This window comes from Cherax quadricarinatus, chromosome 5, assembly GCF_038502225.1.
Source record: "Cherax quadricarinatus isolate ZL_2023a chromosome 5, ASM3850222v1, whole genome shotgun sequence".
Classification (NCBI taxonomy): Eukaryota; Metazoa; Arthropoda; class Malacostraca; order Decapoda; family Parastacidae; genus Cherax; species Cherax quadricarinatus.
This window is the reverse complement of record NC_091296.1, coordinates 57,487,994-57,503,556: the sequence shown is the minus strand read 5'-3', so window position 1 is coordinate 57,503,556 and position 15,563 is coordinate 57,487,994. Positions and strand designations below refer to the sequence as shown.

At 41.5% G+C, this 15,563-nt stretch overlaps 1 protein-coding gene across 1 annotated transcript in view; it reads right to left on the bottom strand.

The window, feature by feature from the left end:
• The window catches only part of ft (cadherin-related tumor suppressor fat), a 512,494-nt gene that overhangs the window by 119,440 nt on the left and 377,491 nt on the right, over positions 1-15,563 (bottom strand). Inside the window, exons 5-6 of the mRNA XM_070102663.1 lie at positions 11,686-11,887; positions 8,433-8,620 (exon numbers count right to left, since the gene is read on the bottom strand). Of these exons, the coding sequence (XP_069958764.1) occupies positions 8,433-8,620; positions 11,686-11,887 (390 nt within the window). The remainder of the gene's footprint in view (positions 1-8,432; positions 8,621-11,685; positions 11,888-15,563) is intronic.

The window sequence follows — 15,563 nt, the reverse complement described above, 5'->3', positions numbered from 1 at the left end:
CAGCGTACGTCTGGTGTACTAAGTGGTCCAGCGTACGTCTGATGTACTAAGTGGTCCAGCGTACGTCTGGTGTAAGTGGTCCAGCGTACGTCTGGTGTAAGTGGTCCAGCGTACGTCTGGTGTACTATGTGGTCCAGCGTACGTCTGATGTACTAAGTGGTCCAGCGTACGTCTGGTGTAAGTGGTCCAGCGTACGTCTGGTGTACTAAGTGGTCCAGCGTACGTCTGGCGTAGTAAGTGGTCCAGCGTACGTCTGGTGTAAGTGGTCCAGCGTACGTCTGGTGTACTATGTGGTCCAGCGTACGTCTGGTGTACTAAGTGGTCCAGCGTACGTCTGGTGTAAGTGGTCCAGCGTACGTCTGGTGTACTAAGTGGTCCAGCGCACGTCTGGTGTAAGTGGTCCAGCGTACGTCTGGCGTAGTAAGTGGTCCAGTGTACGTCTAGTGTAAGTGGTCCAGCGTACGTCTGGTGTAGTAAGTGGTCCAGCGTACGTCTGGTGTAGTAAGTGGTCCAGCGTACGTCTGGTGTAGTAAGTGGTCCAGCGCACGTCTGGCGTAGTAGGTGGTCCAGCGCACGTCTGGTGTAGTAAATGGTCCAGCGCACGGTTGGCATAGAAATGAATGTGGTCCAGCACACGTCTGACGAAGCGTTAGTGTAGTCCAGCGCACGTCTGGCGTAGAGATAAAAGTAGTCCAGTGTACGTCTATCGTAGAGATAAGCGTGGTTCAGCGAACGTCTGACGTAGAGGTAGGCGTGGTTCAGCGCACGCCTGGCGTAGAAGTGATCCAGCGCACGTCTGACAGAGGTAAACGTGGTCCAGCGAACGTCTGGTGTACAGTAAAAATAGTGCAACGCACGTCTGGTGTAGATGCGAATGTTGTCTAGCGCACGTCTGGTGAAGATCCACCTGCTGTAGGTACACCTCTGATATAGAAGCGAGTGTGATCCAGTGTGGTAATTACGAACGCGACTCTAGCCTATTAACTAGTCGACGTATCTCCAGCAACTGGTGCCAGATTTGCAACTTCGTCGAGGGATAGGTTACAATTCTAGCCGCGCGAGATTGAGCAATAACAGGTGTTTGATGCCCTTAAATGTTCTGGGCTACACGCACGCTCTACAATAAAGGGATCAACGTGTTCTCTTATGACAGGAGCAAGTAAATGTTTAAACCTTTTTCATGATAAGGACTGGAACCTGCAAGTACTTCCGATGAACGAGAAATTCTTATTAAGTGCAAATCATCAGATTGTGCTGATTACGTCTTTGCCTTTTATGTACACATCACCCGTCGTTACTACCCAACAGTGAGGCCTTTGCACTGGATGTTCTACTAGTAGGCCTCGGCGCAACTCTGAAGTTTTCGCCTCGAACTGAAGGAAAACTGTTTAAACTTAGTCACTGAGAGGTAGTAAGTTGTAACAAGGCTTCCGTAGGTGAACCTGTTGAAGGATAATTAGAGAGTAGGTCATTTCCAATACCCAACCAACCGCATCCTCCCCCATCCTCACCGAGTTCTCAGTGTAAGCTATTACCTACACCCGGCTCCAGTGTACATATATATATATATATATACATATATACCTTGGAGATGTGAAGAAGACATGCCGGTCCCTCGCCATAGGTCTGTCCCTGCCATAAGGCTGTAAGCGGCATCCTACTTGAACTAAAGACGACACACCGGGCCCTTGCCACTGGGCTGCTCCCGCCATTGGGCTATAAATTGTGCCCCACTTGCACAAACTCCGACATTCCTCCGGTGGCCAGTGACGGGTCACCATTTTGAAAAGACCCCTGAAGCGTGATCAGTTTGGCTTCCTTAACTAGTAAAGAACATGTGCAGGCAGTAAGGTGACTCAAGACAGTCTGATCTGGGAGGATCATTCTGCATCCTGATCATCCCGACCTTTGATCTAAGGAATTTGTACTGCCATTTTCGAATCAAACTCGTCTTCCAATCACTCCCCAGTCACTGCATGACCACGAATATTTTGCGTTGTGTTTGTGTGTCGAGTTTATTAAGCCGAACTGAGCAATTAGGCCGAACTGACATAAAAAAATTAACTTTTGTAAAATTTTCATTTATGGATTAATAGGTTTATTTTTTCACTGAAAATTAACTTTTTTTTTTTTAAGTTTTACAGCAAGTTTAAGAGACCTCACCTAACACTGCTATAATGAACACAATATAATTGATATATTTAAAGTATTTATGTGAAAAACCTAATTATAAAAGTATTTAAGTACAAGTGAAATATACGTATTAAGAAAATGATAAGTTTTATTTGCATATACTATAAGTACGAGTCATTTCTTTCCAAGTACTTACAGGGTATTAAAAATAATAAATATATAATTCTGAAGCCTGTTTTTGGTGTCTCTCAGTACCTGACAGACAGGAGGTAAATTTAGCGTTTTGTGTTGGTTCCTATTGAAGGAAGGGAACTATACCTATACACCTTTTCAAGTAATGGTGCTTCTAGAGGGCTCTCAATTCAAGGAATTGGAGATGCCCTTCCCTTCCTCGGATCAAATCTGATTGCCTCCTATTCTCAAGGTACTGCAGAACCTATGGGCTTAGAGCTTCTCAGGAATATAATACAAAAATAATATATTAACAATAATCCCTATATCAAACATTAGGTTACCTTGTTGTTGGACTGGAGGCGCAGCCAGTGGCCACCCATGGCCCTCCAGAATTACAACTACTGATGCCAATAACAAAATCCCCCCAACAAACACAGAATACAACCTCGTTCATATTTGCTAATATACAGGGCCTTAAGCCATCCACCAACAACAAAATACCTTTTATCAGTGGACTTCTAGTGGAGTCTAATGCAATGTTTGCAGCCTTCACAGAGACTCACACAAAAGATCACTTTGACAGTGAAATATGGATAAGTGGTTACAACCTTTTTAGATGCGACAGAAAAAACAGGCAACAAGGGGGGGTTGGCCTGTATGTCAAAGAGTCCCTTATCTGCACGGAGTTGCTGAACACCACAAATGAGGTAGTTGAAGTTCTATCAATAAAGATCGAGAACCAAAACCTAGTCATTGTGGTTGTATACAAGCCACCAGATACAACCTCCCAACAGTTCAAGGAACAGCTACTGAAAATCGATTACTGTTTGGAAAACCTTCCAGCTCCATCCCCAAACATCTTACTGCTTGGTGATTTCAACCTAAGGCATACAAAATGGAAAAATGTAGCAAATAATGTTATAGCTGAAACAATCCCCAGAGGTAGCGCAGATGAAAGGTCACACACACATGAGCTACTAAGTCTCTGCGAAAAACACACCTTAAGCCAGCAGATAGTGGAGCCAACAAGACTAGAAAACACACTTGACCTTATCTTCACAAATAATGAGGACCTGATAAGAGACATAAGAATATCAAAAACAACTAATTCCGATCACAATCTAATCGAAGTCCAGACGTACATGCATAGGGGTCCTGAACAGCAGAATGCATGTACCTGTGAAGGTGTCTTCACAAAATACAATTTCAACAACAAGAACATCAACTGGGACCAGGTAAACCATGTCCTAAACGAAACATGTTGGGAAGATGTCTTAAATGACATGGACCCAAACCAGTGCCTTGAAAGGATCAACTTCCTGGTAGCCGAAGCATGTTCTAGGCATATTCCCCTAAGAAAGAAGAAGAGCAGGAGTAAACTGGAGAGAAAAAGACGCTCCCTCTACAGAAGACGACGAAGAGTCACTGAGCTCCTCAGGAGTGCTAGAATATCTGATACACGAAAGGAGGCGCTGACCAGGGAAGTGGAAACTATCGAACTTAAGCTAAATGACTCTTACAGGAACCAGGAGAGGCAGGAGGAGCTTAAAGCTATTAGTGAAATTGAAAGAAATTCCAAATATTTCTTTTCATATGCCAAAAACAAGGCAAATACCACATCTAGTATCGGGCCCTTACTCAGACAGGATGGGACTTACACAGACGACAACAAGGAAATGAGTGAAATATTGAAATCCCAGTACGACTCTGTGTTTAGTGAACCACTAATCGGTCTGAGGATCGACGACCCAAATGATTTCTTCATGAATGAGCCTCAAAACTCCATAAATGTATGCCAGATTTCCGACATTACCCTAACTCCGATAGATTTCGAAAAAGCCATTGACAACATGCCTATGCACTCAGCCCCGGGCCCAGACTCGTGGAACTCTGTTTTCATTAAGAACTGCAAGAAACCCCTCTCGCGTGCCCTAAGTACACTATGGAGGAGGAGCTTGGACATGGGTGAAATTCCACAGTCACTTAAAACAACGGATATAGCCCCACTCCATAAAGGTGGCAGCAAAGCATTAGCTAAGAACTATAGACCAATAGCTTTGACGTCCCACATCATAAAAATCTTTGAAAGAGTGCTAAGAAGCAGGATTGCAAATCACCTGGATTCCCAAAATCTGCACAATCCAGGGCAACATGGGTTCAGGGCAGGTCGCTCCTGCCTCTCACAACTACTGGATCACTATGACATGGCCTTGGATGCACTGGAAGAAAATCAGAATGCAGATGTAATATACACAGACTTTGCAAAAGCATTTGACAAATGCGATCATGGCGTAATAGCCCATAAAATACGTGCTAAAGGAATAACTGGGAAAGTGGGGAGATGGATCTTCAACTTCCTAACAAATCGAACACAAAGAGTAGTGGTCAACAGAGTTAAATCGGAGGCTGCCATAGTGAAGAGCTCTGTTCCACAAGGCACAGTACTCGCCCCCATCTTATTCCTTATCCTCATATCAGACATAAACAGAGATATACACCACAGCACCGTATCATCCTTTGCGGATGATACTAGGATCTGCATGAGGCTGTCATCTGCTGAGGACGCGGTTAACCTCCAAGAAGATATAAACAAAGTTTTCCAGTGGGCAACGGTAAACAATATGATGTTCAATGAGGACAAATTCCAACTACTCCGTTATGGAAAACTGGAGGAGATAATAACTAGAACAGAGTATACTACTGACTCCGGCCATACAATAGAGCGGAAAAATAATGTAAGGGACCTGGGAGTAGTAATGTCTGAGGATCTCACTTTCAAGGATCACAACAGTGCCACGATCGCACGTGCAAAGAAAATGATAGGATGGATAATGAGAACTTTCAAAACGAGAGATGCCAAGCCCATGATGATCCTTTTCAAATCACTTGTTCTCTCTAGGCTGGAATACTGCTGTACATTAACATCTCCATACAAAGCAGGTGAAATCGCAGATCTAGAGAGTGTACAGAGATCCTTTACTGCACGTATAAGTTCTGTCAAGCACCTTAACTACTGGGAACGCTTGAAAGCACTTGACTTGTACTCGTTGGAATGCAGGAGGGAGAGATATATCATAATCTACACTTGGAAAATCTTGGAAGGAATGGTCCCAAATCTGCACACAGAAATCACTCCCTACGAAAGTAAAAGACTGGGCAGGCGATGCAAAATGCCGCCAATAAAAAGTAGGGGCGCCATTGGTACACTAAGAGAAAACACCATAAGTGTCCGGGGCCCAAAACTGTTCAACAGCCTCCCATCAAGCATTAGGGGAATTGCCAATAAACCCCTGGCTGCCTTCAAGAGAGAGCTGGACAGATACCTAAAGTCAGTGCCGGATCAGCCGGGCTGTGGCTCGTACGTCGGACTGCGTGCGGCCAGCAGTAACAGCCTAGTTGATCAGGCCCTGATCCATCGGGAGGCCTGGTCGTGGACCGGGCCGCGGGGGCGTTGATCCCCGGAATAACCTCCAGGTAACCTTTCTAGTTTTTTAAACATAATACTGAACACTTCAAAAAGGCGCAGACCTGCTATGTTTCTTCGTTCTTAATTAATTATCAGGGTTATATTCTCCAGTTTTTCCCAACACTTGCACCATATCAGATGATAATTTGAATAGGTGTGTATAATCGAGGTATCACATATAACAGTACTCGTTCCTGTTACTTATTAACTCTGTCACATCCTGTGATGGTCGTAACAGTGGTTATAGTGGTGGTGGTAGTAGTTATAAATTCGGTGGTAATAGTGGTGGCAGTCGTCTCAGTTATTATAGTACTTGATGGTTGTATTGGTGATAGTGGATGTGGTGGTAAGTCCTGTTAACTCTCAAAACTCCAGACCGTCGCGTTAGCCACTGGGCAAGCTAACTTCAATAAGATTCATCCAACTATGTACGTATATTTCTACACCATAGGACGGCTAGCATAGGCACCACTGTGACAACAAATGCAAGTTTTTACAGACGAATCTCCCGCTAGCATGGCCGTGACGAGCTTTAGCTCAAGTCCCCTCAATGCCGTCAACATGACTCACGAAATCGTAATGACACGATTGCAAACATACCATACCACGGGTGGGGTTTGAGCCCGCGATCAGTCTCAAAACTAGACCGTCACGTTTTTTTTTTTAAGTCCTGATGGTAGTAGTAGGGGTGTTATTACTAATTGTGGTGATGGCAGTGGAGATGCTGGTAGTAGTAGTGATGGTGAAAATGATGGTAATCTTGTAATAAAGTTGGTAGAATTACCGACAATATGTAAAGTAAAAGGACACAAGTGCAACTAATGTGACATTTATTGTGGCAACGTTTCGCTCTCCAGGAGCTTTATCAAGCCATTACAAACAATACATGGACACAGAGGGTATATAAAGGCTCAGAGTGAGGTGTAATACTAGTGAGGTACCATTTCGATGTTCACTAGTGGTAGTAGTAGTAGTAGTAGTAGTAGTGGTAGTGACAAAAGTAATACAATATAGTAGAGCAATTAATACGTACATGAGTGAAAGGATATAAAAGCTATTACTTGGGTAACATAAAAATAGGTTGGACAAATATAGACTGGAATGAGGCAGCTTGTTTCAGTGTTCACTCTCTGTGCTTTGTGTAGTATAACAGGAGAGACTATGTGATGGCAGGGTTTACTGTTTTCAGGAGGATTCTTGCTAAGACTTCGGAAATGGTGAAGCTGCCGTTGTTTTGTTTAATTGTATTCGAAACAGCGATCAGTGCTGATTCGAGGCACTTGCGTCTGCGGAAATTAGTTTCTTTGATCACTAATTGGGCGTCTCTGAATTTCATGAGATGATTGGTGGAATTTCGGTGTTGTACACAGGCGTTGTTCAAGTTATCGTTCCTACATGCGTAAATGTGTTCATTGAGGCGGGTGTCGAGGTTTCTGGCTGTTTCACCTACGTAAATCTTGTCACAGCCTCCACAGGGTATAGTGTAAACTCCTGCATTGACTGGTTCGTGGTGCTTGGATTTTGTCCTGGTTATATCCTTTATTGAAGTGCTAGAAGCGATGGCGACTCTGGTGTTAGCTTGTGAAAGTACTTTTGAGATGTTCAGTGCAACCTGGCTGTTGGGAAGAATTATAACTTTGCTGGGAGTGGTGTTGATGCGTGGAGAATTTATGATCTGAAGAGCTCTTTTCTTGCAGTCTTTGATGAAAAAAGAAGGAAAATGTAACTCAGTGAATGTTTGGTGAATGTATGTACACTCCTCGTCAAGAAACTCAGGACTACAAATTCGGTATGCTCTTAGGAAAAACCCGATGATGATGCCTCTTTTGGTCTTGGTATCTTGACTGGAATAGAAGTGTGTGAGATCATTTTTATTGGTGGGTTTCCGATAAACTTGAAATCTTAGGTTGTTGTCTACTTTGTGAATGAGGACGTCGAGGAAAGGTAGCTTGTCATTGGACTCTTCTTCTAGTGTAAACTGGATCGCCGGTTCAACTGCGTTGAGCCTTGCCTGAAGATCCCGTACATCAAAACGTTTTGGAGTTATTACGAGGACATCGTCCACGTAACGTAACCAAGTGACGCTTGAAGGGATGATGTTGGCGAAGTGTTCGGACTCTAGGTGTTCCATGTATAAGTTGGCTAGGACGGCACTTATGGGGGACCCCATTCCCATGCCTTAGGTTTGTTTGTAGAGCTTGTTATTGAAAGAAAAACAGTTGAAATTAACACAGAGTTCAATTAAGTCAACAAAATCTCCGGGAGGTAGAGGAAGATTAAGGTCCTGATTGACTTTACGTCGTAGAACCTCGATGGCTTTTTTGGTAGGTACTTTTGTGAAGAGGGAAGTCACATCCAAACTGCTTAGTTTCTTGTTACGGATGGAGAGGTTAATTGCTCTACCATATTGTATTACTTTTGTCACTACCACTACTACTACTACTACTACTACTACTACTACTACTACTACTACTACCACTAGTGAACATCGAAATGGTACCTCACTAGTATTACACCTCACTCTGAGCCTTTATATACCCTCTGTGTCCATATATTGTTTGTAATGGCTTGATAAAGCTCCTGGAGAGCGAAACGTTGCCACAATAAATGTCACATTAGTTGCACTTGTGTCCTTTTACTTTACAGATGGTAATCTTACCTGCACGGTAGAGGAGAGCCTGGCCCTGGGCGAGGGTGCCATATCCGAGGCTCGAACCACTAGGTTATAGAAGCTCTGGTCCTCACGGTCCAGGGGTGCCTTGGTGTAGATAGTGCCATTCTCGCTAATGCCAAACTGACCTTTCTCGTCTCCACCAGATATGCTATACACCAGCTTGCCGTTCACACCTGTAATAACCAAATTTCATCAGTAACACTCGCTCATATTTTAATAGTATTATTTAAAACTAGAAGTGGAAGGCCTCGGTCAGATGACCACAAACTCCAGCTGTGGGTCATATGATTAAGACCCACATCAGGAAACGCTTGTCCTGTTTCCTGACAAACATTACCTTAATAAAGGATATATACACTGTACTTTAATCCCCATTTTAGGGGCTAAAGTATTCTTGACCGATGTTGAATAGGTGATACGCAGTTTTAATAACTATCAATACTAGATAGACTTTAAGCCCATTCATACTACTTACACCAACAATTTAAACTGCTAAAAAAAAATATACACAAAAAATAACTAATATTTAAAATAACCGTGATAGAATTACAAATTTCTAAAAATGCATACAAGCCATAAACTGGTATATATTTATAAAGCCACTAATAACTCTCCTGTGCTCCCTAACATCTCACTCTTCAAGACTCCTTGCTGGAGCCTAGTCTAGCTTAACACACATTACAAAAATATGACTAAAAATATGTAAATAAAGCTAACCTTTATGTATACTTTAGACAAAGCAAACTAAATATATATCTAAAATTATTATAGAATTTGTTCAGTGTACTACAAAGTTGTGAAAAATGTGAATGTAATTTGAGTCAAATGAAAAATGATTTTACAACATTTATGTCCCCAGTGGGTGATATATTCCGTAGGTCTCAGACCTACATAGACATCACAACCTGGTTGATCAGGTACTCCCGGTAGCAACAGGTGTAATATGCACTGTGGTATAATCTTGGTAAATGATACCGACAAATCAGTTTAAAATGAGACGTGAACAATCACTAGGACCGGAACGTCTTCTAACATATATATCCTAGTGACCGCTGACGTATCATTTTCATCCAACATACATTGTTCTCAAGTTACCCGAATTCCTTAAGATAGGAGTCCATCCTCTTTCCCTACATAAAGTAACTTCGTACAAATCAGTTTCGTTATTTGCTTTTCTCTTAATATTATTCCTAATGCTAGACCAAGACATACCAAAGTCATATTCTACATTTTTCTTCTGGGTATTTTTTTGGCAAATTTATCAACGTTATCATGAAGGTGTAATCCAATGCGATGTAGTCTATAAAAATTGTACATTAATTCCTTTTTCTTTAATTTTTGAGTATCGATATCTGGCCTCTCCAATGTGCATGCTGTTAGAGAGTCTTTAGTGATGACAGAATCAGTAATAATCAAAGAGTCAAGCTCGTTGTTAGTTAACTTTTGACACTTCGTGCCATTAGGATGGTAAACTACTCGGTATGTGGTGTAGTGTAGACGCCCAGGATGTTAATACAAGCTTTTATAGTTATCTAGGGAGGTGACAGCAAGAGCAGATGCAGCCCTGCGGGTAGTAATATATTATTACCAACAGTTATGCCAGAATTTCTTCCTGAGAAGCTGCCTTTGCAAGTGATTTAAGGAAGGGATTACTGGTGATGTACATAAACCTAAAATACTTTACAAAGTCATGATTAAGGCCCGCGGGCTGCTGATAGCAACAAATTCGTTGATCTGGCAGTCAATAAGAAAGCTTGAGAAAACCCCTGGAAACCATTCGCAGATATGTCACAGGTAAACTATTTTTTTTTTTTGCCCCCTCATTCATAGGTATGGGAATATTATTTTGGTATCCTTTGGTAGGCTAATTGGACTTAATGTCAATGAATCTCATTAACCAACTTCTACATTAAATGCCAAACATTCAAGGAAGATGCTTCGATGCTGGTGAAGGAATGTTCATCCAAGGATTTGGAGCAACCTTCCTCTTTCTCGGATTAAATCTCACTGCCTGCCATTCCCCAGGCGAAGTATGACTTACGGAAGATGAGTCATAACATCGTGGTTGTAACACTCACAAATACCTCAAACTTTAGAGAAGGTACTTTAGACCAGGTTTCGGTCCATCCTGAACCATTATCAAGTCGATCTTTTGTAAGAATCATTCTTACAACAAGTGTGAAAATCGTAGTAGAAAATCAACGAAAATAATATTAATACTTCAAACAATAAAACGAGAAAATAATTTGCTAAATCCCTGATCGGAGAATCATAGATTAAAATATTCAAGCAAAAATAACATAGTATATTTAAAACTCGCAGGAGATTGACAGCCTCTTCGAGGGTAAACAAAGATAAAATATCTTCCTCTCAAGATGCTGCCAGAATGTAATAATAAAAATATAAAGAGTACGATGCTTTTAAAAAAAAATATGAAGGTAGAGTGTTTTTATAACATATGAACTGGGTAAATGAGCACTGTGAAGGTTACTCTGCCAAACAAAAAACAATCGAGGTAAATCAGAAGTGGTATGAGGGATAGTTCTGGCAGCTCCACTGTACAAACTCTACCCAGTCATGTTCATCAACACACACACACACACACACACACACACACACACACACACACAGCCTTCTATTACAGTAAGTTGGTCAGTCAATGATTCTGTTATGTAAAACCTTTACCTATGGTCTCTTGCAATATATTCTCATCAGGGTCGACTAGGGGCTTAGTGCCCTGATGCTGGTAAACGCTCTTAATCTAATTTCAACTATCCTTATCTTCCTTTAATCCCTTCCGGATTTAGCGCTTCCCCTGAATGTCGTAATAATCATGATCACCTTGTGGTAATTCTGTATTTTATAAAGGGATTAAAAATCTAGGTATGATAAACGAACGTGTCTGGAGACACTTGTGTTATTTCCTGACGAATAAAACACTACTAAAGGTGGGGCCAGTGGATACCTAACTGCTTAATGTGCCATCACCTAACAAAAAGACCCCGTGACAGGAGATACAGATCCTTGCTTCCTGACGAACAAAACACTCGTATCAGGAGACAGGTCCTTGCTTCCTGACGAAGAAAAAAAATGAAAAAGAATGAAAGTTACAATGCTCTGGCTTAAACAACCCTTACACACAAACAGCACCTAGGAGAAGCATCCTATGACGAGATTTCGATCCGTCCTGGACTCCCTGTTAAGTAACAAGTGAAACAACACGGTAGCCATCACTTACCCGAGTCTTGGTCGGTGGCCGAGACGGAGAGTACAGAAGAGCCTACGGTGATGTTCTCGAAGACCTCGTCAGAGTAGCTCATGGGGTCGAAGATGGGAGCGTTATCGTTGAGATCCTGGACGTTGAAGTAGACAGTGACAGTAGAGGAGAGGGAGGGGCGGCCGGTGTCCTGAGCCTGCACCACTAGGATGTAGTGCTGAACCTGCCAAGGTCGAATTAATACAGGTTAGGTCAAGTATCAGTCTGGCTGGGTTACAAGACGGAGGGTCGAGCCTCCACCACTACACACAGCCTCCACTACACAAGGCTTCCTTCAAAGCAGACATTTTTCAACCTCAAATTTGGGTGAAAATTGGTGAAACAACGATTTTTTTTTTAATTTGTATGCATCATTCTAAGAGTCAACGCATCACCCTGTGTGTATGTGACACCCATTAGAGTTTAGCGTTTCTCATGTACCAATAAACGCGCTTGCACTCACCAACACACACACACACACACACACATATATATAGTATATATATATATATATATATATATTATGTATATTATATATATATTATATATATATTATATATATATTATGGATTTATGAAGGATGAGGTTAATCATAGAATTGATGAGGGAAAAAAGGCGAGTGGTGCGTTGAGGTATATGTGGAGTCAAAAAACGTTATCTATGGAGGCAAAGAAGGGAATGTATGAAAGTATAGTAGTACCAACACTCTTATATGGATGTGAAGCTTGGGTGGTAAATGCAGCAGCGAGGAGACGGTTGGAGGCAGTGGAGATGTCCTGTCTAAGGGCAATGTGTGGTGTAAATATTATGTAGAAAATTCGGAGTGTGGAAATTAGGAGAAGGTGTGGAGTTAATAAAAGCATTAGTCAGAGGGCAGAAGAGGGGTTGTTGAGGTGGTTTGGTCATTTAGAGAGAATGGATCAAAGTAGAATGACATGGAAATCATATAAATCTATAGGGGAAGGAAAGAGGGGTAGGGGTCGTCCTCGAAAGGGTTGGAAAGAGGGGGTAAAGGAGGTTTTGTGGGCGAGGGGCTTGGACTTCCAGCAAGCGTGCATGAGCGTGTTAGATAGGAGTGAATGGAGACGAATGATACTTGGGACCTGACGATCTGTTGGAGTGTGAGCAGGGTAATATTTAGTGAAGGGATTCAGGGAAACCGGTTATTTTCATATAGTCGGACTTGAGTCCTGGAAATGGGAAGTACAATGCCTGCACTTTAAAGGAGTGGTTTGGGATATTGGCAGTTTGGAGGGATATGTTGTGTATCTTTATACGTATATGCTTCTAAACTGTTGTATTCTGAGCACCTCTGCAAAAGCAGTGATAATGTGTGAGTGTGGTGAAAGTGTTGAATGATGATGAAAGTATTTTCTTTTTGGGGATTTTCTTTCTTTTTTGGGTCACCCTGCCTCGGTGGGAGACGACCGACTTGTTGAAATATATATATATATATATATATATATATATATATATATATATATATATATATATATATATATATATATATATATATATATATATATATATATATAGTATATAATTACTGCGTCATTTTTCTGAGGACGCTACAATTGGTCACTGTTACTCACCAGCACACTGGAGGATAATGAAGGGCCAGTGGAGGCATGATAACTTACAATATGCTCAGAAGAATTGATAAGGCAGACGTAGGCTGAGAGGCGGAAAACAGGTACTCGGGAGCACAGCTGGGAGTTAAAGACACAGATATGTCACGAGGATGTCAAGTATTTCGTCAATCTCAGGGTGGTCGGGGAGTGGAATGGTCTCGACGAAGTGGTGGAAGCAGACTCCATATACAGTTTTAGAGACCACAAAGCTAGGAGAGAGTGAATCTGGCAAGCGACAAGTTGAGAGGTTGGGCAAAGAACTGAGATTTGACCCCAGCAACCACAATGGTGAGTACATGCGTGAATGCAGCTCCATGTGTTTGTGTGTTTGTGTGTGTGTGTGTGTGTGTGTGTGTGTGTGTGTGTGTGTGTGTGTGTGTGTGTGTGTGTGTGTGTGTGTGTGTATGTGTGTGTGTGTGTGTGTAAATTTTCCGATATTACGCGGGTTGTACAGTGTCGCTTGTCATATTTTGTGTAAATCTGAATTATTTCTAATTCAGGTTAGCTTTGGTTAAAAAAAAAAAAATCCACATCCCAAAATACAACCATCTCCACTGAATAACCCACTTAATGTTTGATAATTTACATAATATATTGAATATTAAGAATTTCAAAAGCAAAAAGTTACATTCAATATTAGCCGGATTTTTAACAACAGTTTTCAGCAAAATATTCGATAAATCATAATAAAAAAAAATCTACAACTGATACAGACGTATCTGACATCAGTGACATACTATATAGAAAGCCCCTGGTTATGGGCATTTCTGGCCACTTAGTTGATCCTATCTCTCCAGGATGTGACCCACATCAGTTGACTATCATCCAGGTACCTAATTACTAAGTGAACAGGAACAGCAAGTGTAAGGTGAATAATACTCAGGTATCTATTACTGCTAGGTGAACAGGGACAGCAGGTGTAATGTGACTTAACACCCAGGTACCTACTTACAGCTAGGTAAACATGGACAGCAGGTGTCTTAAGGAAACACGCCCAACATTTCCACACATGCCGGAAATCGACCCCAGACCCCTCAGTGTGTGAAATGTAGCTTATCAAGATAAGTTAACAGAATATAACACCACAACCCCAATACAGTAATACACACAGGCTACAAAAGCATTTTGACGCACGAACAGAAAACGGGAACTCGCCGTGCGGACTCTTACAATACAGTCATATATTCACTGTTTAAGTCTTATGCCAAAGTAAAACATCTGACTAACTTAGCCACAGTGAAAAAATAATTTCGAATACGAGGATGAATCAAATGGTATAAGGACAGCAGCAAGCAGAGATAAATTAATATACAAGTACAGTACATGTTATGTTTTTGGGTAAACTATTGTAACCGATCTTATTAATATATATTAAATTCTTAGTGAAGCAATAGCCCCCCAAATTATACAGCACTTGAAGACAGAGTTGAGGTTTGATCTGACGAAGAGGATAGCTCCATTTTCTTGGATCACGAGCCATCTCACCATTCCAGGTATTCACCAGGGAATGGGTATTCCACATTTTGAAAACAATACATTAACGATGGTAGACGTTTTCAGTAGGAAACTGGACCAAATACCTGATCAACTGTGCAGGGCCGCTATCACAACAGCCTGGTTGATCAGGTGGTCAACAAGGAAACCTGATCTGAGGCCAGGCTGTGAGGGTAGAACCTTCGACACAGGTCACAGGTATGTCGTCTGTTTTATCGGTTTTATGCGTGTTATTTGTCTTTATAAACCACCTTCACGAAGAAGTACAAATATTTATATTGTCTTCCAGTGTTTTATTGTCTTTATAAACCACCTTCACGAGGAAGTATATTGTCTTCCATCGTGTTGTCTTTATAAACCACCTTCACGAGGAAGTATATTGTCTTCCAGTGTTTTATTGTCTTTATAAACCACCCTCACGAGGAAGTATATTGTCTTCCATCGTGTTGTCTTTATAAACCACCTTCACGAGGAAATATATTGTCTTCCAGTGTGTTACTGTCTTTATACATCACCTTCACCAGGAAGTATATTGTCTTCCAGTGTTTTATTGTCTTTATAAACCACCTTCACGAGGAAATATATTGTCTTCCAGTGTGTTATTGTTTTTATACATCACCTTCACCAGGAAGTATATTGTCTTCCAGTGTTTTATTGTCTTTATACATCACCTTCACCAGGAAGTATATTGTCTTCCAGTGTGTTATTGTCTTTATACATCACCTTCACCAGGAA